Genomic DNA, 27,033 nt, shown 5'->3' with positions numbered 1-27,033 from the left:
ACTACATTCTGATCTGTGTTCACCTGATACCTTTAAAAAAAACTCTTGAACCTTTTGAGATAATTGTCCATTAACATGCAGTGGTAAGAAATAAGAGATACTATGTACCTCTTACCCAATTTCCAATGGTAAAATTTAACAACTATATATAGTACTGTATCAAAACCAGGATATTGCCATTGATACAATGTACTTATTTTGACTTCCCATTCTTACTTGTATTAATGAAGTTTTACACAATTCTATCATGTGTAGGTTCATTAAATACTACCTTAATTAACATACCAAAAACTACCAGCATCTCCAGAATCTCTCTAGTTGTCTTTTAATAATAATCATATCCAACTCCTTCCTGCCCTGCCTCCTTCAATTCATGGCAACTACAAATCTATTGTCTATTTCTCAAATGTCATGTAAATAGAATCATACAGATGTAACCTTTCAGAATGGCCTTTTCCCACTCAGCATATTATCCTGAAGAGTCATGCAAGTTGCTGCGTGTGTCAATAGTCCATTCCTTTTTCCTGCTGGGTATCGTTCACGATATGGATGGGCCACAGTTTGCTTAACCATTCACCTGTGGAAGGACAGCTGGGTTGTTTCCAGTTTGGAGTTGTTATAAATAAAGCTCCTATGAAAATTTGTGTACAAGTTTTCGTGTGAACCACAAGTGTTCATGTCTCTGGGATAAAGGCCCAGGAATGCCATTACAAAGCTGTATGGTGGTAGTGTTCAGTTTGTTAAGAAACTGCCGGTGTCTTCAGAGGCTATGCCATTCCCACCAGCAGTGTGTTGAGTGACCCATGTTCTCCGCATCCTCACCCGCATTTGGAATCCCTCACTTTGCTTTTTCCTTTTAGTTTTCAGCCATTCTAATAGGTGTTTACTGATACTTCATCGTGACTTAATTTGCTTCTGCTTTGCAGGAGATGCAAGATTAGCTCTCTGCTCAGAACTGCTGACACCTCCCAAAGGGGGTATTGGCATGTCATCTGCACGTGGCCGACAGGATGGAACATTAAGTCACTGCGTGGCTCCACAGACACCACCAGGTGAGGGGAACTGGAGCACGGCTGCTGGATTTCATGGGATAGGATGGGGTGGGGGGCGGGGAGTGTAGCATAGTAACATCTTGCTTGGCCCCACTGAAACCTGTGTGTGTGTGTGTGTGTTTTCCATTGGTATTTGGCTGGAGTATGGTGGATATTGCCAAAAAAGATTTTCTGTTGTTAGACCACCTTTTTCCTGGTCTTTTGGCTAGAGGAGAAAGGTTTCTCATGGAGATTCTTTTTCATGGGCCTTTTGGCCATTCCTGTCTGGGACATATGGGAGGCAACAGGAAACCCAGGGGAATCACTGGCACATTCTTCCTCAAGTCCCGAGACCCCTAGGCAGTCCGTCTTCTCTTTTCAAGCTTTCGGAATCTTCCTACGCTTGTTTGTTGTGTTCTGTCCATGTTTTTAGTTGTAACAAGGAAAGCCCAGGAGGAATGGATATACTCTGTCAGAAACAGAAGCTGTACCACATTTTATTACAGCAATTTTAACATTTTATTATTTAAGATGTTTTCCTACCTAATTTTCCCACCACACAGCAACTGTTTTAAAAGCACTAGATTGTGTTTTATCAGTATTCATTTTCCTAGGAATATCAAAAAGAAACAGGAATGAATCCTAGAACTTGCTTAAAACATGTTATATTACATAAATACATATTCTACAAACTCCTAAACATAACCTTCTTTGTCTTTTTCCTTTTTTTCTCCCTTCTTTTATCCTGTACACATTTATTTACCTACAGTAGTCCCTTTTATCCGCAGTTTTACTTTCCATGGTTCCAGTTACCCGTGGTCAATGTGCAGTCCAAAAATATTAAATGGAAAATTCCAGAAATAAACAATTCATAAGTTTTAAACTGCACGCTTTTCTGAGTAGCATGATGAAATCACATGCCATCCTGCTCTGTCCCACCTGGATGTGAATCATCCCTTTGTCCAATCCACTGCATGCATGCTACATACTACCTGCTAGTTACTTGGCAGCCGTCTCAGTTATCAGATTTGTTATCAGAGAGAGGCCACAATCACATCACTTTTATTCCAGTATATTGCTATAATAGTACTATTATTAGTTATTATTGTTAATCTCTTACTCTGTCTAATTTATAAATTAAAGTTTATCACAGGTATGTTTGTATGCATAGAAAAACATAGTATATACAGAGTTCAGTACTATCCATAGTTTCAGGCATCTATGGGGGTCTTGGATCATCCTCCACAGGTAAGGGGGAAGTATTCTGCAGAATCTATTACAAACCAAGTACTAAGGTAGCTTCTAGAAATAGAAAGACAAGTTAAGATCTAGCCCTTGCTCTTGAGGACTTTATTATCCATCAGGAAGACAGAGTCACATTCAGGTAAATTAGAGTACAGTATGGCAAGTGCTGTATTATAGGCGTGAACAAATGGTCCACAGAAAGGAGAGTGGGGCATGATTAATTCTTCCAGAGTGAGATGGCACAGGCTTCACAACAGTTAAGACGGGCCCTGGAAAATGGCACTGGCACATTGCTCCTAGTTCAGAGCAAGGCATGGGCAAGACGCAGAACCTGATAGAGTAGAATGGTTTGGGGAAAAATGAAGGTTGAGTGCAGATCAGGATACTGCATGGGAGCTAACATTTATTTCCCTCTTTTCCTGTTACCAATAAAGTTGTTTCATTTTTCTCACTTGCATTGATATGAGTCAAGCTACCCAACATTTCCTAATCTTAAGAATAATTTGCCCATACAATTATTTACTTTTCATAGCTTTTATTTTCAAATTATATCTTCCTTTCCCTGTCTCTGTTACCTTCAATGAGAAGCTTGTTTCTTTCTCAAAGCTTTCTGCTGCAAGTTGCCTTATCTCCAACCTGAGCACTAAAAAGTGAAGAGACTTGAGAGTTACATTAGTGGCATTGGCAGAGCATGGACCTCTGAAAAGCCACCACTCCACAGAAGCATTGATAATATTGGCAGACTTGTCAAAATCAACCTTTTCATAACTCTGGAAATCAACCGAAGGCTTGTCATAATCTGATGTCCATTTATTCAAGAGAAATGGCTGAATCTCAATAAGAACAGTGAGCTTTTTTTTATTGCTTTCTTCCTATGTCCCTCTTCGCAGGTCTGCAGTAGCCTTGAAAATCAACAGCCTTCTAATATGGTGAAAACCAGCAGCCTAGCAGCCACTGGAGGGAGCACGGGTTTAGAGGCTCACTAAAACAGAACTGACATAATTTGACCTGTCTGGCGGTACTCTGAAAATCCCCATTCCCATTAATTTGACCTGACTCACACCTTGCTCAGTGTAAAAAGCCTTATAGCCGCAGGGGTGTTTGTCAAAAACAATCAGCAGCAATTATTTAACATGGCAGATTTCTGAGGTGGTGATAACAGTTGGGCAAACAAGCTAACCACAAAAGTTAAAGGTTGAAGTTGGAGAATAAGATGTCATAGGGGACTTTGAAAAGGCCTGACATATTCCTGGGGATGGAGACAGCCACACACATCACAGGGCTGTGAACATGCCCAAGAAAGACCAGATAAGGCGTTAAGCTCACACCTGTGGCTGCCCTTGAAGCTCTGCACAGGCAGGAAGTGAAGGCTAAGGCATAGTAGTAAAGTGCGTGCCTGAACATTGAAGGTATGCCCAACACTTGCACAGAGGCCCTCACCAAAGGCTGAGACTATTGGTTAGACTTAAGAAAATCTCTGTCTGTTCATTAGCTGACCACTAGGCTAGCCACGCAGAAACTCCAGTGGCTTCTCACAACAAAGATACAGACTCTACAGAATTAGTTCAGGAAGGCCACAAAAAGCAGCAAAAACAGTGACAACAACAAACCTTGGGAAGGTGATCTGATTTTCAGAGTTTCCACATTATATTAGCTAAAATACAACATATATAGGTATATCTTTATGATATAGATATATTATGCAAACAGTAATAAAAAGCTGTAGTAGTAAATTAATAGCAAAAAAGATTTCAATATTAAAAAGTGTTGCTAAAAACAACGAAGGACAATTTATAATTATATGGTCAATCCACCAATAAGACGTAACAATTATAAACATATATGCACCCAGAAATAGAACCACCAAATAAAGCAAAAACTGGCCAAAAAGGAGAAATAGACAATTTAAACATAATAGTTGAAGACTTCAATGTTCAACTTTCAATAACAAAGAAAACAATTAGGTCAACAAGGAAACAGAAAACTTGAACAAGACAATCAACCAACTGGATCTAACAGATTATCTATAGAACATCCTTCTAACAACAGCAGAATACATATTCTTTGTAAGTGCATATGACACATTCTCCAAGCCATAAAACAAGTTTCAATAAATTGCAAAATACTAAAATCATACAAAGTATGTTCTCCAACCAAAATGGAATGAAATTAGAAATTAAAAACAAAAAGTCAACCATAACTGAAAAATATATAAAATACATATAACACTTTAAAATCTAGATATTTTTTTAAAAGAAAATAAAAACAAAAGGAAACTTGGGAAATTCATACACACTTCTAAATAACCAATGGGTCAAAGAAGAAATCACAAAGAAAATTAGGAAAAAAAAATTTAGATGAATAAAAACAAAAACATGACCTACAAAAACTTATGGGATGCAACTAAAGCAGTGCTTGGAAATAAAGTTATAGTTGTAAATACCTATCTAAAAAAAAAAGGAGAAAGATCTGAACTCAATAACGTAATCTTCTAACTTAAGAAACTAAACTCAAGCAAGCAGAAGGAAAGAAATAATAAAGAATGAAGCAAAAATAAATGAAATAGAGAATAGAAAAATGAGAAAATAAACCCAAAGTTGGTTATGTGAAAAGATCAAAGTTGACAAACCTTTAGCTAGACTGACCAAGAGAAAAAGAGAAACTCAAATTACAGTAGTAGCCCGTGATTCACAGGGGATACATTCCAGACCCCCAATGGATGCCTGAAACTGTGGATGATACTGAACCCTATATATTCTGTTTTTTTCCTGTATATATATACAATAAAGTTTTATTTATAAATTGGGCAAAATAAGAGATTAATGAGAATAACTAATAATACAATAGAACAACTGTAACAATATACTGTAATAAAAGTTCTGTGAATATGGGCTCTCTCTCTCTCTCTCTCTCTGTCTCTCTCAGCACACTAGCACAAATTTCTTTTCCTTCTTTACAGTTTCATAAATAGAAGATTTGTTATTGCTGTAGATCTTAGCAACCTCAGCATAAAAATTTGTTTCTTTTCTTATTGAGAACTTTCATTTTCAATTAAAGGAAAAACTTCATGGCTTCTCTTGGGCATATGTAAATTACCAGTATCACTACTCTTGTGATTTGGGGCCATTAAGTAAAATAAGGGTTACTTGAACACAAGCACTGTGATACCACAGTAGTTGCTCTCATAACTGAGATGGCCACTAAGTGACTAATGGGCAGGTAAGTATATACAGCGTGGATATGCTAAATGAAGGGATGATTCAGGTGAGATGGTGTTAAGATTTCATCATGTTACTCAGAATGGTGTGCAATTTAATACTTATGGATTATTTATTTCTGGAATTTTTCATTTAATATTTCAGACCACAGTTGACCATGGGTAACTAAAACCACAGAAAGAGAAACCACAAATTAGATGACCAAGAGAAAAAGGACAAATTTATAGAAGGATACAAACTACTGGAACTAATTTAACAAGAAACAGAAAAGTTCAATAGACCTATAACAAATACAGAGATTGAATGACTAATCAAAAATCTTCCCAGAAAGTAAAGCATAGGGCCAGATGACTTCACTGGTAAATTCTAAGCAGCATTTAAAGAACAATTAACATCAATTCTTCAGAAACTCTTCTAAAACTCATTCTAAGGGGCCTGTATTATTCTCAAACAAAAACCAAAGATATCAAAATAAAATTACAGACCATGATCCCTTAGAAATATAGATGCAAAAATCCTCAACAGAACACTAACAAGTGTTGATGGATTTCCATCAATATAAAAAGGATTATACATCATGATCAAGCGGGATTTAATCCAGGAATGCAAGATTAATTCAACATATAAAAGTCAATCGATAAAATATATTTATAAAGGGCAAAAATTACAGACACAGATAAACCACTTAATAAAATCCAGCAACACTCATGAGAAAAGCACTTTAAAAACCTAGGAATAGAAGTAATTACCTTTATCTTGATAGAAGACATCATAAAACCCCCCATAGCCACATTATAATGTATGTTGTAAGACTGATTTCCCCCTCAGATCAAGAACAAGACAAGGATGTCCACTGCTGCCACTTCAATTTAGCATTGTACTGGAGGTCCTAGCCACAGCAATTGGGTAAGAAAAAGAAATAAATGGGTATCCAGATCGTAAAGGAAGGAGTAAAATGATCTCTATTTGCAGATGACATGATCTTCTAAATATAAAAAAATCCTAAGACATTCAGAAAAAAACTATTCGAGCTAAAAAAGTGAGTTCTGCAAGGTTGCAGGATACAAAGATTATACACAAGTATCAATTTTATTTCTATCTGTTAGCAATGAACAATCTGAAAATAAAATTAAGAGAACAATTTCATTTGTAATAGCACTGAAAATAAAATGATACTTAGGAATAAATTTAACAAAAGAAGCATAAGCCTTGTGTACTGAATACTACAAAACATCATTAAAATAAATTAAAGATCTAATAAATGGAAAGATATACCATTTCATGGGTTAGAACATTTAATGACAATACTCCCCAAATTGATCTACAGATTCAACACAATCCCTATCAGAATACTAGCTCTTTCCTTTTTTTCTTTAGCAGAAATTGACAAACTGATCCTCAAATTAATATGGAAATGCAAAGAACCCAGAATAGTCAAAAAATTTGGAGGGGGGGATGCAAAATTGGAAGACTCACTCTTTCCAATTTGAAAACTTACTACAAAGTTACAGTAATCTACACAGTGTGGTGTTGGCATAAAGAAAGACATATAGATCAAAGGAACAGAACTGAGAACCCAGAAAGAAACCCATTCATTTATGGTCAGCTGATTTTTAAAATAGGTACCAAGACAATTTAATGGGGAAAAGAATCATCTTTTCAACAATAGTCTTTGCCTATGGTACTGAGACAACTGTATAACCCCATGCAAAACCCTACATCACCCCTACATTACACCATATATAAAAATTAACAATGGATCATAAACATAAATGAAAGAACTAAAACTATAAAACTCTTAGAAGAAAACAGGTATAAATATTTGTGATCTTGGATTAGCCAATGATTTCTTAGATATAACACCAAAAGTACAAGCAACCAAAGAAAAAAATTGATTAATTAGGTTTCATCAAATTTAGCGAACTTTCTGCTTCAAAGAACAACATCAAGGAAGTGAAAAGACAACTCACAAATGGATGAAAATATCTGCAAATTACATATCTGATAAAGAATTGGTATTGAGAATGTAAAAAGTAATCATAACTCAACAATATAAAGACAATTCAATTTTAAAATGGACAAAGGATTTGAATAAACATTTCTCCAAAGAAGACATACAAATGGCCAATAAGCACACAAAAACCTGTTCAGCATCATTAGTCATTAAAGAAATACAAATCAAAACCACGAGACACTACTTCACACCCATAAGGATAGCTGTAATTTCAAATATCAATAACAAGTGTTGGTGAGGATATGGAGCAAGTGGAACTCTCATACATTGCTGGTGGAAATGAAAAATAGTGCAGCCACTTTGGAAAACAGTTTGATAGTTACTCAAAAGGTTAAACATAGACTGACTACATGACCCAGCAAATCCACTCGTAGGTATATACCCAAGAGAACTGAAAATATATGTTCACGCAAAAACCTGTACACAAATGTTCACAGTGGCATTATTCATAAGTCAAAAAATGGAAACAACCCAAATGTCCATCAATGAATGGATAAATGACATGTGATGTATCCATACAATGGAATACAATTCAGTCCTAAAAATGAATGAAATACTGATATATGCTACAATATGGATGAATCTTTAAAACATTATACCAAGTAAAAGAAACCAGATAGAAAAGGCCATTTATTATATATGAGTCTGTTTACATGAAATGTCCAGAATAGGGAAACTCATAGAGACAGAAAGTAGATTAGTTATTACTGGGAGCTAGGAGGGAGAGGGAATGGGGAGTGACTGCTAATGGGTATGAGATTTCTTTCGGGAGTGATGAAAACGCTTTGGAATTAGAAGTGATGGGCGCACAATTTTGAGAATATACAAGAAACTACTGAGTTGTACACTATAAAGAGGTAATTTTATTGTATCTGGGTATCTCAATATAAAAACCAATGGAGCAACTTTGGTATCTTGAGATTTCACTACCCTATACCCCAACAGTTTACTCCAAATCCTAGGCCACTCATACAGAAAAGCCCTTCTCATATCATTACAGTATAATTCCAAACAGATTTTATTTAGACTGTATAGAAACTGGTCATGTTTCTTGTGAATTCATGTTTCCATAATGCTATGAAATTATTTCTGGGTATAAATTCAAATATTGTCTTCTCTGCCAATAGGCATTTTTCCACCTGTTCAGATAAAATCTACTTATCTTTGAATATTTGTCTTCTCTAAGAGCGGTGTTATTTATCAACATAAATTTTATGAGTTGAATAACTATTCACAGACTTACAATTGAGAATATCCAGTTGTATCTTTACTGTAGGACCCATTAATCTTCGTTACTACCTATGGATTTCCTGTCATTTCATAAACAGCGAGCTGGGATTTACATGAAGGGAATAATACTGCCAGTAGTTTCCAATGACAATGACAGCTTTCCCATTTAATGCAGCATACTTTTTTAATGCTTCCCTCCAGGTAAGGAAAGAAGGGGTTCCCTTGGCAATGGAAGAGCTGAGATTTAAAGTACAATCCTTGAATCTCTTATGCTGCCACAGTGGGACACAGTCAGCATTTATGTGTCACATAAATGTGGAAGACAGTCACCCATAGGATGTCATTTCTTTCAAACCCAAGAATGAGATGTCTCAGAATAACTCAGAAAGGAGATCTCACAGAGTCACACACCATTAGAGCTAAGACATTTTGAAATATTTCATTTAACAAATCTTGATTTAGAAATCTATTAACCCACTGTTTTCCAAGAATGCTTGGCCGTGAAACCCTTTTTCCTCATAACACCTATTAAAATCCCCCCAAAACTTGTGGAAAATCCTAACCTGGTCAACTAATCTATTTTACAAAAGATAAAACTGCTCTCTCTCTGACTCCCCAAATTTAACAGATTTGCCCAGGTGGCCCACCTCGTCCTCGGGAGAACAACAACAAACTTCCAATGCTCCCTCCATGGTGCCACACTCCTTTACTGGAGGAATCTTTTCTAAATGGCAATTTAATCATATTGGACTTCCTGATAAACAGCAAGATTATTAGTCATTTAATGTTAGTTATGTTTGAAAGCTTTCCCACAAAAGGGTTGACCTGAAAGAGGTTAGTATTATATGTCTCTCCTTTCAAGTTGCTATTTCAAGGTTGGTTTTACCTGGAGTGAGAGGAAATTTCTGTCTATTTGGAACAGTTCCATCTTGAAGATATTTCAATATTTCTTACCACAACACCCTTTCTGTGCTCAGTATTTTTAGCTCATTGTTTTCTATTTTGGCAGCCGAGAAGCTGCAGTTTGTAATTTTATCTCCAGCTTCATATTTCTTCTTAAAAGTGAATACAATGTCCTGTTTATAATAATAAAATCACTAGTTGGCAGAACGACATTAAATGGAAAAAAAAAAAAAGAAAGCAATTGGAAAATTTAGAGCAAGCAATTTTAAGTGCCAAGTTTCACATTTGTAATGGTCCGGTGGAGGTCACTGGGCTTCCTTTTTATTGAGGGAATAGTTAAGAAACAGATATCCACAAGTTCTCCTGTGAAAAACTATAGAAACTTCGTCCACTTCAATGAAGCTCATGAGTTTACTGAAAAGTGACGTGACCCAAACTTCCACAATATTCCTAACCATAGGAAAAATATAAAAATCAGTTTAGCATGGTATTTTCCCTCTCCAACATTTAGGTTTTCATTTTCCACTTTAATTGAACTTTTAAGCTTTGGTTTCCTATTCCAGTTTAGCAACAAAGGAAACAAAACAAAATGAATGAAATTAAAAATAATTGGAGCCCATCTCAGAAATAACCTTGGGGTTGCTTAGGCTTCTGGTGCAACCCCCTTTAAGCAGTTTCCTTGGATATATTCTCCTCCAGATCCCCAAAGGCTTGCAGTATTGGTGTTGCTATTTTTTTTTTTTTTTTTAACCTCAGATGCCCTGCAAAAGAGAGCTGCAGGCCTAGACCATGCGTGCAGGGATTCTCCAGAGACTGGAGCCAAAGGTCCAGAGAAATGGTGCTTCCAATCAGAAGGGCCAGATTGCCTCTAGGAGTTCACACCAGCCTTACTTCTTGAAAATTGCTAACCAACCATTTTTCTTTTCAAAATAAACACTATTTCTCTCAACTTCAGTTTGCAAAATATTACCCCAATTCCATTGGACTAAAAAACTGGAATTTTACTGACATAATTGGATTATGAGGTTTAAAGATTGATGGAACTTTTCTGTTCCAAATATAATTGTTCAAATACCAAACCTAAACGGGTATGTTGAAGTCCTTAGATAGCTAGAGCCAGAGTAATCCTGCAGGCTCCACGGCAGGGTGGCCCACAAAGGGGGTCAAGAACCCATCAAAACACTAGGTGTTGGGAGTCCTGTTACAGAAGGATCTGGGCGTCTTGGGGAACACACCACCTCTTCTGCAGCCACAGATTATCACAAAAATGAAGACTCCTTTAGTCACTCTAGTTCCTTCTATACAAGCTCGTTTTTCAGATCTCAGCTGAAGCACCAATGACCTTGGCAGTTTGTTCATATAGATATTATGGCACTTGCCATGCTCTGCTGTAATTTATCTAAGTATAAACCTGTCTCCCTGAGAAACAGTAAAGTCCTGAAGAACAAAGGACTCAGCTGTACCTGTCTTCGGATTTCCAATGACTAACTTAGAACTTGATGTATATTATATATACACATATATATATCATATTTCCATATATAAGTAACATGTAAATAAATGTATATAGGAGCAAAGAAGGGAAGAAAAGGACATAGGTTTTATTTAGGAATTTACAGAATATGTATTAATTTATTCACAGTACATGTTTCTGAGTATGTGCTCGGACTCACTCCTAGTTCTTTGACATTCCTGGGAAAATTATATTGATAAAACCTCTGTGAAGGCACTGAACCTCTGAGCAGACGAAATCACAGTCTTACGCTATCTCTCTCCTCCATTACAAGTCAGTATTTGACTACTGTTTAATATAATACATTTGATTCATGTTCTTTTGCCACAAGACTGACAGTTCCACAAGAACAGAGACCACATCTATTTTCGTTCATTGCTGAATCCTCACTGCCCATGGATGATGTTCAGTAAATATTTGTTAGTTGAAAAACTGAATAAATCTGTCACAAGACCAAAAAGAAGGGAAATGTAATCAGAGCCAAACACTTCAGCATGCTATGGACTTCTCTTTTATGTTTACGTTTCGTTAAAAAAATAAGAACTAACTGTGACTACATAACCACATAAATTAACGCTGGTGCCCTCACAAGATGTTTGGCTCAGGTGGTGAGATGTACAGGTGAGACAACACAAAGACAATGACACTAGCAATGACACTAGGCTTTCGGCCACCCATTTACCTAGGCCTCGTACATGGATTCATAGAAATTATCTAGTTTTAGCTAAACTAATCCTTAGGAAATAGTCAAGTGGCTGAAGAAAAGATTATTGCAAAGATCCACAGATTAAAGAGAACTGTGAATACTACCAAAATTATAATATAAATACTACCAACAGCAGGAAAATGACAAAGTTGACATATCTCTGCTCCTAATACGAACTCATAGTTAGCCATATTATACAAAATGAAAAAAAAAAATTAGCCACATTATGATCTCAGAACAATGACTGTCAATCATACACTACAAAGCAGATAGACAAGAATAAACATACTTAATGTGTCCCTTCAAGGTAAAGTTTAACGACAGAAAAAGTTATTGTTTTTTGAAAACAAAATAAAACAAGAAACTCAAGTATTGAAGATAAAATTTTTAAAATGGATGTTTTGAAATGTTTCCATTGTTATACAATTTGGAGGCCTAAAATGACCTCAGTGTATAAACTACAAAAGTACTCATACCCATACACTTAAACAAAATTTTCTAACTAGTTTTTAAAGATGTCAACTGAAGAATAACTGAGGATTATAAACCCATTTTTTAAAAATCTAAAAATCTTTCAATGAGTCAACAAGAACTGACTGGCATCATAAAAGATAGAAATTTATTAGCTGGACTACAAAATGAATCTGAATATAATCGGTGAACAGGATTAAAAATGATTACTATGATTTAGTAAGTTCAGCTCACTTTTTTCCAAGACATAAAGTATATTTTTCAATTATTACAACCATTAAAAGCAAAACTAAATATCAAATTTACAGAACCTTTATTCAGACTTTTGCATTCCCATATCATAAGTTGTTAAAGTAAAATTTAAAAAAAGAATATTCAATCACGTCTTTCACCAAAAGTGAAATTACTAATATGAAGTTTTCTATACCATTTTTTAAAAAAATATGAAAGTATTTAAAAATTGATTTCATTCTCATTTTTCCACTTTTATGTAAATTTACACTGTACATAATAAATCAGTAAAGTAGTTAAATACGCTTGTAATTTTAAAATAAAGACACATGCATTACTGGGAAGGCATGGTCAACAAAGCTTAGAGATTACTACTTTAGAGCATCAGGAAGCAGTCGAAAGATTTTAAGCCAAAGGAGTTAAAAATCTGAATTGTAGAACCTGAAAAATCTGAATTGTAGAACCATAATCCTAGAGATAATAGGCAGGGAGAAAGTGTTTGGAGGTTAAAGTGATTCAAAAAAAATTCCTGTTACTACGCTAATAGCAGAGAGCACCCCACATCTTTGGGTCCCTTTGCAGGACACATAGGTATATTTTAACAGAGGCCTTCTGCAGAGCAGGCATCCTGGTTTGTGGTCTAACCCAGAAGGCAATGGGGGCCAAAGAAATGACAAGGTGGAGCCATGAGGGGAACCGAGAACTATACTGGGCTCTGTGACTGCTGACGTGCCTTATTATTCATCTGCAGGCTAGGAGGGAGACTAGAAATGACTGAGCACCGTTCTTTTCTCATAGTGCCATTTATAATTTGTACAAGTTATTAAAGTTATTTTTCAAATAATTTGAATAACAGAGCAATTTATAACATGAAAAGTAAAATATCGCCTCCCTACCTCCTACTACTCCACCAAGTCCACGCATGGTAACCACTGTCAATTACCATAGGTCTGGAATTCCTTGAAGAACTTTTTCTATGCATAGATACTTTTATGTGTACATATATGCGCATGTGTGTCTATACATTTATATAGTTTTTATATTATTTGACTATATAAAACACAGGCTCATATTCATATTGTTCCAAAACTTGCTTCTTTTACTTTGCATTATACAATGGCCATGTGGCCACAGTCCACATGGATCCTAGCTCCCTTTTCACAGCTGTACGGACTGCTATCTTATTAATGTGACATAGGTTATTTAACCATTCCTTGATAGATGCGACATCGGCAGTGTCACTTTTACAATAAAGCAGTAACAAACACTTGTGTACATATATCCCTGTACACTTCTTTGAGTACGATGGATTCTTGGAAGTAGAGTTTGGGGGTAAAAGGGTGTATACATTTAAAATGTTGACAGCTACTGTGGAACAGCTATACTAACTTGTCCTTCAAACAATAAAGTTCAACCATTCATTCTGACCTTTTCTTATTAAATTTGTTTATAGAGTCCTAGATTTAGGGAAAGATCTCAGCAACCAAGCCCCTCAATTTGTATATGAGAAAAATGCAGGTTCAGAGAGAGTAAGGTTATGGGCCCAAGATCTCAAATGCCCTGACAAGGTAACTGACCAGCACGAATTCTAAGAACAGTGGTGACCGCCAAAAGCCAGGACGGCAACTTGAATCAAGTGACTTCAAATACATGTGTGCTCCACCAGAGCTACAAACAAGGAGGAAAGGGGACTAACTGGCATCGCCTTTCCCTTGCCTACCCTCAGCAAGAAAAGAAAAAAAGGCAGCAAATTCCTGAAAGATATAATAGCAAGAGGAAACAAAGGATTCTCAAACTAGGTGGAGTAACGGGCACCAAGAGCTGAAGGCATCGTAAGTTCAGCTGCATGAAGTGAGCAAGTGTGGTGGAAAAGACTCTGACACGGGATGACCTTAGCAAAAAACCTTCCACAGCCTCAGAGGGTTGTATGAAAAGTTTCTTGGTTCTAAATATCTCCATGTGGCATCCAAAATGAATGCCAGTACTGAAACCAAATTCTGAAGAGAAATATCAGAAAAGAACTAACATCCCACAATGAAGAAACATCTTCAAAGAAGATGTTGTTATAAAAATACCACAAAAGTACTTTCCAACAAATTCCAGACCTAAAAGTAAAGCTTTAAAATGAAGCTCCAAGCACAGAAGTCTTGAATCCTTTGCTCTGTGCCTAAAGAGGCCCATTTAAAGGAAGACACTTCTAACCAGATAACACTGTCTTTATTCAACCAGACCTATGGGGCACAGCAATAAGAAAAGGAGGGGACAACTGTACCTTTTGAAATTAGGATGGTCTAGAGCACGGGTCAGCACACTTTTTGTATAAAGGGCCAGAGAGCAAATAGCTTAGGTTTTGTAGGCCTTACGGTCTCTGTTGCAACTATTCAACTCTGCTGTTATAGTGTAAAAATACACCCACAGACCATAATATAACTGAATAAGCATGGCAGTGTTCCTGGGCAACTTTATGGATGCTGAAATTTGAATTTCATGTAATTTTCATAGAAGATTATTCTTGCTTTGATTTTTTTCAACCATTTAAAAATATCAAACAATTCTTAGCTCAATAGTCTGTACACGGCCTGGATTTAGCTGGCGGGCCATAATTTGCGGACCTCTGGTACACAGAGCACTTAATTGAACGTGAATGTTGATGGAAAGATGGCAACATTGGAGGTCAGCTCCTAGGAAAGTTAAATTAGGAGGCAGGAAGGTAAAAACACGTTCTTAAAGAATTGTAAGTATTTACCTTAAATCTCTTCTCCTGCTGAATTCCTCTGGTGGTATTGTCCAGGGCAAGCCTTGAGGGAGACAGTCTAGAACTTCTGAAGAGAAGTCCGAGAAATCCACACCATACTCTGTTAGTATTCCTTCTGTTTCAGGCTCGATTTCACCAGCCTGCCCAAGACTCTTAGCCAGCTGCCTGTGGACAGGACAGAGAGGACCAACCGCGTTAGGGAATAAATAGAAGACAAGTACCCATTTCCTTTCACAAACTGAGAGCCATAGGAAAGGCCCTCCTGGCCTTTCCTCCAGCAGGAATGCCATGACCAGTGAAGGGGGCCAAGCAGAAGAGACACCACTCTTGTCCTGTTCAGTCTAGGACTGCGGTACAATTTTACCTTTCTTCAGGAATTCTGACCCGGGGAGTGGGGGCCAGAAAGCTGTCCTTAGGACGCCTACAATTGTTTTTCATGGAAAAGTCAAATTGATAGTTAAAATCTTTTATCAATTCTTTCTCTTATTCACATCTTTAGAGACAATTCTGATCAACCCAGTTTTCTGTTAAATCATCAGTTTCACAGAGCCTATATGCCTAAAATCCCGCTCACTAGATTAGATCCAATGTTTATATTTACTTCCTAATTCTATAATATGTATTCACTGTTAGAAAGTACAGAAATGCACCGAGAAGAAAATTATCTGTAATCCAATCACCCAGTATACTACTATTCACATTTTAGGGTACTGGTCCATTAAAATTAAGATTGCGTTTAACAGGATACTCCTGCCATTATGAGTAGGGTTCCACTTTTTAGAAGGCAGATCTCACTCTTTATCTGTGGGTCATCTATACATATATCAAAATTGACAGCTCTCCATTCTCATAAGTACTCACATGCCACATACAGACCACAAGTTGAAAGTTATGTGTTAAATATAGAACACCAATAAGAAATGTCATGTGTCAAGCAGCTGCCTTTATAGTAGATGTTTGGGAGACCAAAGATGGCCACCTCTTCTGTTGTCTAAGTCTACTTGTCCACCGTGTTGATCCAGGAATCCACCCTCAGTTCTTCCTGCAAGGAGTTTAGATCTAGCATCAGGGACTTCTCTGGGGCCACTCAACTTCTTTGAAGAAGATTTTGTTTCTACGTAAGGGTAGATGCCTGGCTGCCAGAGTTCCTAGGTGCACACTGGTGGAGGGGGTGGGGGTTGTGGCTGCCTCCTTTGCAGACTTTTAACAAATACCTATTTTCAGTCTTGCTACTGGAACACAGCAATGGTGGCAGCAGGGCTGGCGCCATTTCTCACACACCAGCCAAGAGAGCGAGCCCACAGTTAATACATATACCTGTCCAGCTGCCCTAGGAGCTATCTAGTATCCCATGGGTTAACCAGTGGGCTCCAGGTAGCCTAAGGGCTACTCACATACAATGTGGGCTCAGACCAGTGTCTTCTCTTCAAACTTAGGTGGTGATCTCCCAGAAAGCACATCAAAAAGCCAAACACAACAAAAACACAAGGGAAAAAAGTAACAGAAAGTTATCTGGAAGATCCACAAATATCTGAAAATTAAACAACCATGAGTTAAAGAAGAAATAAAAAGAGAATTAGAAAATATTTTGAACTGAATGAAACATATCAATATTTGTGAGAAGCAGCTAAAGCAGTGCTTTGAAGGAAATTTACAACATTAAATGCTTATATTAGAAAAGAAGAAATGTGTCAAATCAATGGTCTTAGCTTCCACCTTAAAAAACTGAAAAAAAAAAATTAGATCCTGGGTAAGTGGAAGGAAGAAAATAATAAAGAAACAAGAATCAATGGATAACAAATGAACAGACAAAAACAACCCAATAAACTCAAAAGCTGATGCTTTGAAAAGAGAGTAAAATAGGTAAGTTTCTGGTGGGGCTGATTCAGGAAAATAAGGAGAGAAAACCCAGATTACCAATATTAGGACGGAAAGAGGGAACATCATTTCAGATCCTACAAGCGTTAAAAGGATAGCAAGGGAATTATGAATGTCTTTCAACCAATAAATTCAACATTTTGGATGAAATGAACTCCTTGAAAAGACACAAACTACCTAAGATTATTCAAGCAGAAACCTTTATCTAAATATTCCTATATCTATTAAAGAAATTGAATTCATAGTTTAAAACCTTCTCATTAAAAAAAACACAAAAAACAAACAAACAAACAAAAAACCCTCTAAGCCCAGATGGTTTCACTGGTGAATGCTACCAAATATTTAAGAAAGGCTTAATACCAATTCCACACAAGCTTTCAGAATATAAAAGAGGATGAAAATAATTTGATGAAGCCAGCATTACCTCGATACCAAAATCAGACAAAGGATTTATTAGATCAACATCCCTCATGAACAAGTTTTTAAATTTTAAGCCCCACAAACTTTAAAATTCTTATAAAATATTAGCAAATAGAATTCAGTAATATACAAGTATAAAAAGGACAATACATCATGACCAAGCAATTCAAGATCTCCCCAACATTAAAAAATCGATATAATTCATCATATTATCCAACACTGAACAACATATACAATCCTCTCAATAGATGCAGGAAAAGCATTTCACAAAATTCAACATCTATTTATGATCGAAACTGTCAGCAAAGGAACAGGAAGATCTTCAACTTGATTAACAGCCTCTATGAAAATCCTACAGGTGACACCTGACTTAATGGTGAGAGACTCAATGCTTCCCTCCGGGTGAGGAAGAAAACACGGATGCCTGCTCTCACCAATATGTACTATTAAACATGGTACTGGAGGTTCTAGTGGGTGGAGCCAGACAAAGACAGGAAAGGCACACAACTTGTTAAGAATGACTTCCACATTGCATGTAAGTGGGCCAAAGGAGAAGTGAACTATTCCCACTGGAGAAGTGAACCAGCCTCCTACATAATGTCTGGACTCTCTAGAAGATCCTTCTCACTCTATGAAAACCAGTAGCCAGCAGGCTGTGTGTGACTGAGACTCAGCCTCAACTCAAGACTGACTGTGACAAGAATGGCATAAAGGCAAAGAGGTGCTTATGCTTCACTCATGGCGGCCAAAGTGGTTTCCAGTGACACGAGTGCCCTGTGGGAGCAGTAGCCAGTGGCAGTGCTGTCCTAAAAGGGCAGTGTTAACAGCCATTGGCATCACAGCCAAACTAATCCTGATAAAAAGACAATGGCTGGACTTCCCGTTCTTGCCTCTCCAGATTTGCCTTGGTTCCCACCAACAACTTTCTCAGGACATTCAAGACTCTTAACTGTTTCTGTGAGCCCTTCATTATCCTTCTAGTACATTCCTTTTCCATCCAGAGTTGGTTTTTCTTGTTCGCACCAAGAATCCAGACAGTTAAAGACTCAGGTCTCATTAATTTTCAAAATGACTACATTATTCCCTGTGTTCACGAGAATGAAGTTCTCACTGAGGATTTGGGGAATCTGTTGTCACTGCCTTTGAAATTTGAAGGACATTAGCATTTTGAAAATTACCAGGACTTGAGTTACCTCCAACCCACCTAAACCTCTTATTATTCTCACAGGTTCCTCAGATTCTGTCATCTACATCCATCTCCTACTACTAATGTCTTTAACTGTCTGGTTCTTAGCTGCAAGCTCAAGAAACTAACTCTGGTTGGAAAAAGAATTTACTGGAAAACTAGCAAACAGCTCACAGAAACAGCAAGAGACTTGGAAAACCTGAAAAGGGGGTGGAAACAAAGAATTACATGCTCAACCTTTAAATTCTTGATTCCAGGCTCACAGGGAAACTCTGGGACTTCCTGTGTATATCAAAAAGATATTTTGAATCTCTTTCAGTTGCAAGGCTAACATGGAAAAAAACATTCAAAGGGTGATAAACCATTATGTCATAGAATCCAGGGTCTCACTAAGTCTCTTGCGTGAAAAGTGGGGGTACTAATCAGAAAGAGTAAGACTCAGAGAACCACACCATATTTACACACGTACACATATGTAAGATATTATATAGGAAGACGCAGAAAGGTCTGAGAACCTTGGATGCCTAGTTTTAACCCATCTTCCATTGTCACGAGTCATAAGTAGACCGACAGCATTATACCCATTCTAAGGAGTGGTCTCTGAAAGGACAGCGAAGTAAACTTCCTCCCTGCGGGCAGAACTTCGAGAATATATGCAGGGTCTACCTTGGCAGAGGAAAGATGGCCTGATGGGCAGTGGCTACAAGTTTAGCCAGGTGGATAAGGACCGGAAGGAAGAAAGACTGAAGGACTGGTGACAAGGACATCTGGGGAAGAGACATGTGGATGAAATGGGCCTAATGAACCGAGCCCAGAGTATGACTGTGACCCATGAGAATGCTCAGCAACTTCCACTGCGGAGGCAGGACGATCGGTACTGAGAATGTTAACCGACCTCCTTCCCAGGCACAGCAGCGCTTGCTCAATGGGCAGAACAAAGTACATGGTAGCAGCAAATGAGCTCCACGGCAGGAACTTCCTCTCACGAATGACACCCTGGCTACCACCCTGGCAGGACTCCAGTTTGCCCGCAGCAGCCTCTGATACAGAACCACGGCAGGAGAACCCAGCAACTACTTGACAGCAGGCTGAGTTCGCCGAACTCTTATGTGATGAAGAGGGCAGTAACCTCTCTCCATTAACAGAAACACTAATGCTGGGTTTGCGTTTGCTACCTTCGTTCGTTCTAACCACCCTGCTTGTATAAACACTACAATCCACAGATTTACCAAATACCTTTTAAGCTATTATGTTATCACACTCAACATTTTACCTTGTTTCCGAGAAGCAACAAAGCCCAATGAATTCACTGATTAGAATGGAATAATAGTGTACTGACAGACTAAATCGGGAGGCAACACCTTATGAGGTTGGCATACTGTCCTCCAGGTATAACGATGCTCTTACTATCCTAGAGCTGTGCACACGGTCTGGGAATCAAGCGTGCGAGGGAGGAGTTGGGCCTTTCAATATCATACTTACGACCTACTCACAATAGTACTCAACTCCATTGCTGAGAGGTTTTAGTACCTCTGGGGACAAGTGTTGTAATTCCTCTGAACTGGAAGCTAAGACTACGAGAATCTTGACTGATAGAATGAGGCAAAAAATATACTATCCACTTCCTTCCTGAAAAAACATTTACAATTCAAGCTGACTGAGTGATTACTCAGAAGTAGATTCAAGAATGGCAAGTATTAATAGAAACAAGTTAACCGTTTATTATGTCAAGACATATGAAACTGCCAATATATCTGACCATTTCTTACCTATAAAACACAATTTTACATGATTCTAACCTACAGCATTCAAAAATCACCTAAAATAATTAACCATGCATACACTCAGCATAGACAGCTTCTTGGGGATAGATAATATAGAAACTATTAGAGAATTCAATTAATATGAAAAGAAACACATTCTAATATGTGGTGGGAATCTCACTAATAGTCTTTGTGAGGCTGATTTAAAACGCAGTGGTGGGCCGGCCCGGTGGCTCAGGTGGTTAGAGCTCCATGCTCCTAACTCCGAAGGCTGCCAGTTCGATTCCCCCACGGGCCAGTGGGCTCTCAACCACAAGGCTGCCAGTTCAATTCCTCGAGTCCAGCAAGGGATGGTGGGCTGTGCACCCTGCAACTAAGATTGAACATGGCACCTTGAGCTGAGCTGACTCCCGGATGGCTCAAAGGCTCAGTTGGTTGGAGCGCATCCTCTCAACCACAAGGTTGCAGGTTTCGACTCCCACAAGGGATGGTGGGCTGCGCCTCCTGCAACTAGCAACGGCAACTGGACCTGGAGCTGAGCTGCGCCCTCCACAACTGAGACTGAAAGGACAACAACTTGAAGCTGAACGGCACCCTCCACAACTAAGATTGAAAGGACAACAACTTGACTTGGAAAAAAGTCCTGGAAGTACACACTGTTCCCCAATAAAGTCCTGTTCCCCTTCCCCAATAAAAAAATCTAAAAAAAAAACAACAAAAAAAAAAAACACACCAAAAAACGCAGTGGCCATCCTACTCTTACTTGGTGAGGTTTAAGTGGCCAAAAATTATTATTATGCCTGAAGTGGAAAAGGGCCTAAACACTTGCACAAAAGGCATTTTATAATATCCAACTTTTAAATACTAAAATCCAGGAAAACTCATTATTTAAAGATGGGGGAAATACAGGGGAATAACCCCAGGTATTCTATTTTTAAAAATACTGTAAAAAGGAAGAAAAGAACAAGCAAAAGAAATGGCAGAAGGATACAACATACTCTGTAAGTATGTGGTCACAAAAATGACTATCTGGACCGAAAATATTCACAAGAACTCAAAAAATGATGAAAATACCGCTACTATAAGGGAAGAGCTCAAAGCAAAGATCCAAGTGCATAATAAATAAATATTTTCCACACAGTAACTGCTAAAAAGATTAGTTTCTAGAATAGCTTTTAACTCCAAAAAAATCAATGACAAACAACGCAATTAAAAATGAATTCTAAAATGAGTGGGTGAAAGTTTAACCAGAAACAGAGTAAACTGCATAGTCTCAAAAAAATCTTCCCAAAAGGGAACCCTTGTGCACTGTTGGTGGGATTGCAGATTGGTGCAGCCACTATGGAAAACAGGATGGAGGTATCTCAAAAATCTGAAAATGGAACTACCTTATGATCCAGCAATTCCACTCCTAGGTATTTATCCGGAGAAATCCAAAACTCTAATTCAAAAGAATTTATGCACTCCTATGTTGATTGCAGCACTATACACAATAGCCACGATATGGAAACAACCGAAATCAAAATGCCCATCGGTAGAAATGCCCTAAATGCCCATCGGTAGATGACTAGATTAAGAAACTGTGGTACATTTATACAATGGAGTATTACGCAGCCATAAAGAAGAAAGAAATCTTACCATTTGCAACAACATGGATGGACCTAGAGAATATTATGTTACGTGAAGTAAGTCAGACAGAGAAAGACAAATACCATATGATCTCACTTATATGTGGAATCTAAAGAAGAGAATAAGTGAATGAACTAATCGGAACCAGTTTTGGAGACATAGAAGAAAAACTGAGGGTTGCTAGATGGGGTGGGGGTGGGGATAAAGGGGAAGGTGAGAGGATTAGAAAACAGTCAGTAACCACAAGATTGTCACGGGGTTACGAAAGTTAATTTGGGGAATGTAATCAATATTGTAAAGATTTTGTAGGGTATCCGATGGACACTTGTCTCATTAGGGAGCCCACCTCAGGGATGATGTAGATGCCTGATCACTGCACTGTACACCTGAAGCTGAACAATAATGAATGCCAACTATAATTTTAGTTACATTCATACATATGTAACTACATACAATTTAGTTACATATATATGTATATAGTTACAAGAAGCGGAATACAGCATTAGGAATAGAAACAGTGGAGATGTAATGGCTGTGTGCGATCTCAGAGGGGTAGTGGATGTGGGGAGGGGGGTTCACACAGTGTGAGGGATATAAATGATAAACGTCTAAGTATTACTTTGTCTTGTGCACCTGAAACTAATAAAAAAATTTAAAAAGAAGAAAAGAATAAATTTAAAATAAATAAATAAATAAATAAATAGAAAAGAACACATATCTATTAATAAATATTTAATAAAAAAAATCTTCCCAAAAATATAGTATAGTAATTACAAGGGAAAAATAGTAAGACTGAAGTTCTGGAAGATACCAGCTTAGCCAAGTGATCAAAGTTAACATCAATAGTAATACACACTGATACCATGTATCCTCTTATGTAAAGCACATCACCTCTGTGGTATCCTTCCCAATAATGTATAATCTCATGATACAACATTAGACAAATCCAAACTGAGAAACATTCTACAAAATCACTGACTAGTATTGTTCAAAAGTATCAAGGTCACGAAAGACAAGGCTGAGACATTGTCAGAAACTGAAAAAACTACAGTGACAAGACAACTATTAGGTTGGTGCAAAAGTAACTGTGGTTTAAAAGGTTAAAAATAATTGCAAAAACCACAATTACTTCTGCACCAACCGAATACAAGTAGGATGCTGGACCAGATTCTCAAACAGAAAAATTATGTAAGTGAAAAACCTGATCAGATCTGAATAAGTCTTACACTTTATTTAACACTATTGTACCAAAGTTAATTTCTTAGTTTTGATAAATATTCGATGGCAATATAAAATGTTAACATAAGGAGAAGCAGGGTAAAAGGTATACAGGAACTCTGTACCATTTTTGCAACTTCTGTAAATCTAAATTATCTAAACAAAAAATTAACTAAAAAAAATGAGTAAAGACATTAAGATATTTTCTAGAAGAGGAAACATAACGACTAAAATATATGAAAAGATGCTTAATCTCATAAATTAAAATCACAATGTGTGTCCTCATCCACCTTATTCACTTGATTGGCAAAGAAGAGTCTAACAATAGCAAGTGTTGATAAGAATGTGAAGCAATGGAAACTTACACTTTGCTAGTAGGACTAAAAATGTGTACAGTCACTTCAGAAAACAGTTTGGTTATTAAGTTGTAAGTTTAAAATGCACATCGAGGTGTGATCAAAAGACACACTGAATGTTAAAATAAAAAAAATTTATTACAGTAAAAGATACATTGCCATTAATCCCCCTCAGAATACTCCCCCTCGCTTCGAACACACTTATCCCATCGTTCTTGCCACTTTCTGAAGCAGTTCTGCAAGTCTTCTTTCGTGAGTGTCTTTAGTTGTGCTGCTATGGCTGCCTCGATGTCCTGAATCATTTTGACTTTGGGGAAGAGCTAGAAGTCACAGTGCCAGATCCAGTGAATAATGTGGACGAGGACACACTGTAACATTTTTCTTTGACAGAAATTGCCGTACCAGAAGCGATGTGTGACATGGTGTGTTCCCATGATGGAGGATGATTTACAGCACACTTAAAAACACATCTTCTCTCAACCATAGCTCTCACCCAACCGACTGTACCAAACAAGTTGAAACTTGTCACACACTGTTACTAAGGTTCGATGCGCTGCTTCCCATGTTGAAGATCCCTGCTTTCCATTGGATGGCACTCGGCAGCAGCATTCATTGTATTTTGTGATCATAACGGTAAGGCTCGGTGTCACACATCACTTCTGGTACGGCAATTTCTGTCAAATAAAAACATTACGGTGTGTCCATTACTGGATCTGGCACCGTGAGACTTCTGGCTCTTCCCCAAAGTTAGTATGACCATGAAAGGTAAGCGTTTTGAATCGATTCACGACATCAGGGCAGCCACGACAGCACAACTAAAGATATTCACAAAAGAGGATTTCCAGAACTGCTTCAGAAAGTGTTAAATAATTTTAATAATAAATACATAATATGTATGTATTTGGAAAAAATAAAAATTAATTGTTTTTCTTTTGGTATTGCAATAAAAAACTACTTGTGAGATAGAAAGCTTTCCTAATTAGGGTAATGTATAATCAACACCACCTCAAATTTTCTCACTCACCAGCATTCCTCCACAGCTAGTCTTCCAATTCAGCATCAGTGACACTACAACTGGGTCTGACTATAAAGTTAATCGGGATGGTGCTGAAACAACATTCCCAACTTCCTACACTTCATAGGTGGGGATTATGTGTATGTGTCAACCACATTCTCTAAAATCAGCATTAGGTCCACTGTTCTGCGTGATGTACAAGTAAAAAGCTTACTGAGGGAAGGGACCAGTTACAGATGTAAGAAATTAAGACAGTCCTTCAAATTGGACTATTTGCCTTAAAAACACTTACCCAGTCAACGATAGTTTTCTAAGCCATTCATCTGTTCTCTACCACATATTCCTATAAAGTTTTAGCCTTAAAACTAGGCTACACACAAGAAGATACTCATTCATTCTTGTAGTGATTTTCACTGTCATTATCACACTTAAATAAATGCTCTCATGCATGTTGAAAACTCCATGCAGACAGATACAATTATGTCAGATCCCTGAGAACGTGCAAGTGCAGAACACTGAAACATCAGCTCCAAGGGCCTAGAACTTCAGTGACAGTACACAGTGAAAACAAAGTGTGACAGACACTCAATATCTTTGGCTGTATATTTTACGTACTATTTTCTATAATCAGGAGGACAGAACATGCTATTTCCCCTTTTTTTCTGGCTCAGTGTTATGACACAACAGAAACGCATCAAATAAGGAAGGGGGGCTTTAGGCAAAGTGTGGGCAGATCAGAGAAAACAGATTACAGAATGTGGAAATGAAGCAAGGCTCAACAATACTGAACAATTTTAGGTGAGGCCCTGAAGCTTGAGAGTGAAGAGCTTAATATTGATGTGAAGGGAGAAAAAAAAGGAGGCTGAAAGCATTTAAGGATATAAGAGAAGCTGATGGTAATAAAGTTCTCTAACACTTTAATATTTTCAAGAAGATGCACCAGAAATTGTGGAGGAAACTGACCACCATGAAAGACGTGTTAATGGTTGCACACAGTGCAAGGAAAAGCACAGTTTGGTAACCAGGGCCTGGATGGAGCCCGTTCTCCTCCTCCTTCTTTGAATTTTCTCTCGGCTTTGACCAGGATGCTCTCCATGTTGAAGACGTCGCTTTTTCCAAAGCTTATCCCTATGGGCCACCAGGTGAAGCCCAACAGTCACAAAAAAGAGCTCCCTCCTCAGCTGAGAAGGACTTATAAAGTCTAAGTTTGGTAATTCAAGTTCATAGGATTACATAACTCAGCCTCTTCCTCAGAAGAGTCTTCGGATAAGGGGCGTGCTCTTGAAAACGGTGAAACACTCCTTTTGCACGGTGGGAAACACTGGACAGAGCTATTTTTCAATTTGCTAATCTTGGAGGCTATGCCCCAATGAAACAAACTAATTTCTCCTGTTTGTTTTTTCTACCAAACCAGTTACTCTTTCATTTTCCTACTAAATACAATTTAATGCTTAGTGACCATCTCCCAATTCATAAGAAATTCCGTATCTACCAAACTGAATGGAATAGTAAAAGTAATTGCTTCTGTCAGTATTTCTGATTGTCTAATAATTGACACCTTATGGGTACAAAGCTAGGAGATGAAGGTACCAGAACAGAGCCCCTGCCTTCCACCAACCACTTCCTCCTCCACCTCACACATCATCAATCAGAACTTCCCTTTCTCCCCTTTCACCTCGCCTAGTCACTCTCTCCGATGGAAACTACTGTCCTTCGATCTCATTAAAATGAGCAGTACTGCAAGCCACTCTCCATTTCTCATTTTAGCAGCCTTCCATTAAGCCTGGACAATGCTATGTTCAACCCCAAATTTTGCACCTTGCCATACATGCACCCGCTTATTCATTTTCCCTCCTCCTCTTCCCTTACAGCTACGAAAGTTTGCTAGAGAAAATAATATAAATATGTCAATTTGCTCTAGGTCAATTTGCACTGTGTATCTTCAGTTAGTCTTTAGTGTTGCCAAGAAACACTATTATGTTCCTCACAGTAGCTGCTGTAACACTTTCCCTTAAGTATTCAAGAAGAAACCACGACAAATCTAGGAGACAGTGACCCTGATATCTCCATGCTCATGACATCCTAGAGGGGAAGGCTGAGGCTGTAGCAGATTTCACAAAGGTCTGAGGAAATACAGGCATGAATTCCACTGAGTTTCTAAAGGGAAAGATGATTTAAGAGGGTTGGGAAGCTCTTAAAACTGGAAATCTGATTATATAATTATAACTCATTCCAGCGAGGAAGTCAGTGT

At 37.7% G+C, this 27,033-nt stretch overlaps 1 protein-coding gene across 2 annotated transcripts in view; it reads right to left on the bottom strand.

Annotated features, from left to right (window-relative positions):
- The window catches only part of DIS3L2 (DIS3 like 3'-5' exoribonuclease 2), a 307,560-nt gene that overhangs the window by 143,367 nt on the left and 137,160 nt on the right, over positions 1 to 27,033 (bottom strand). For both annotated transcript variants that reach the window (XM_081051782.1, XM_081051783.1), the window contains exon 9: positions 15,309 to 15,482. In XM_081051782.1, the coding sequence (XP_080907908.1) occupies positions 15,309 to 15,482 (174 nt within the window). The remainder of the gene's footprint in view (positions 1 to 15,308; positions 15,483 to 27,033) is intronic.

The sequence above is a fragment of the Rhinolophus hipposideros genome, assembly GCF_964194185.1.
Source record: "Rhinolophus hipposideros genome assembly, chromosome: 6".
Taxonomy (NCBI): domain Eukaryota; kingdom Metazoa; phylum Chordata; class Mammalia; order Chiroptera; family Rhinolophidae; genus Rhinolophus; species Rhinolophus hipposideros.
This window is presented reverse-complemented; position numbering and strand designations above follow the sequence as displayed.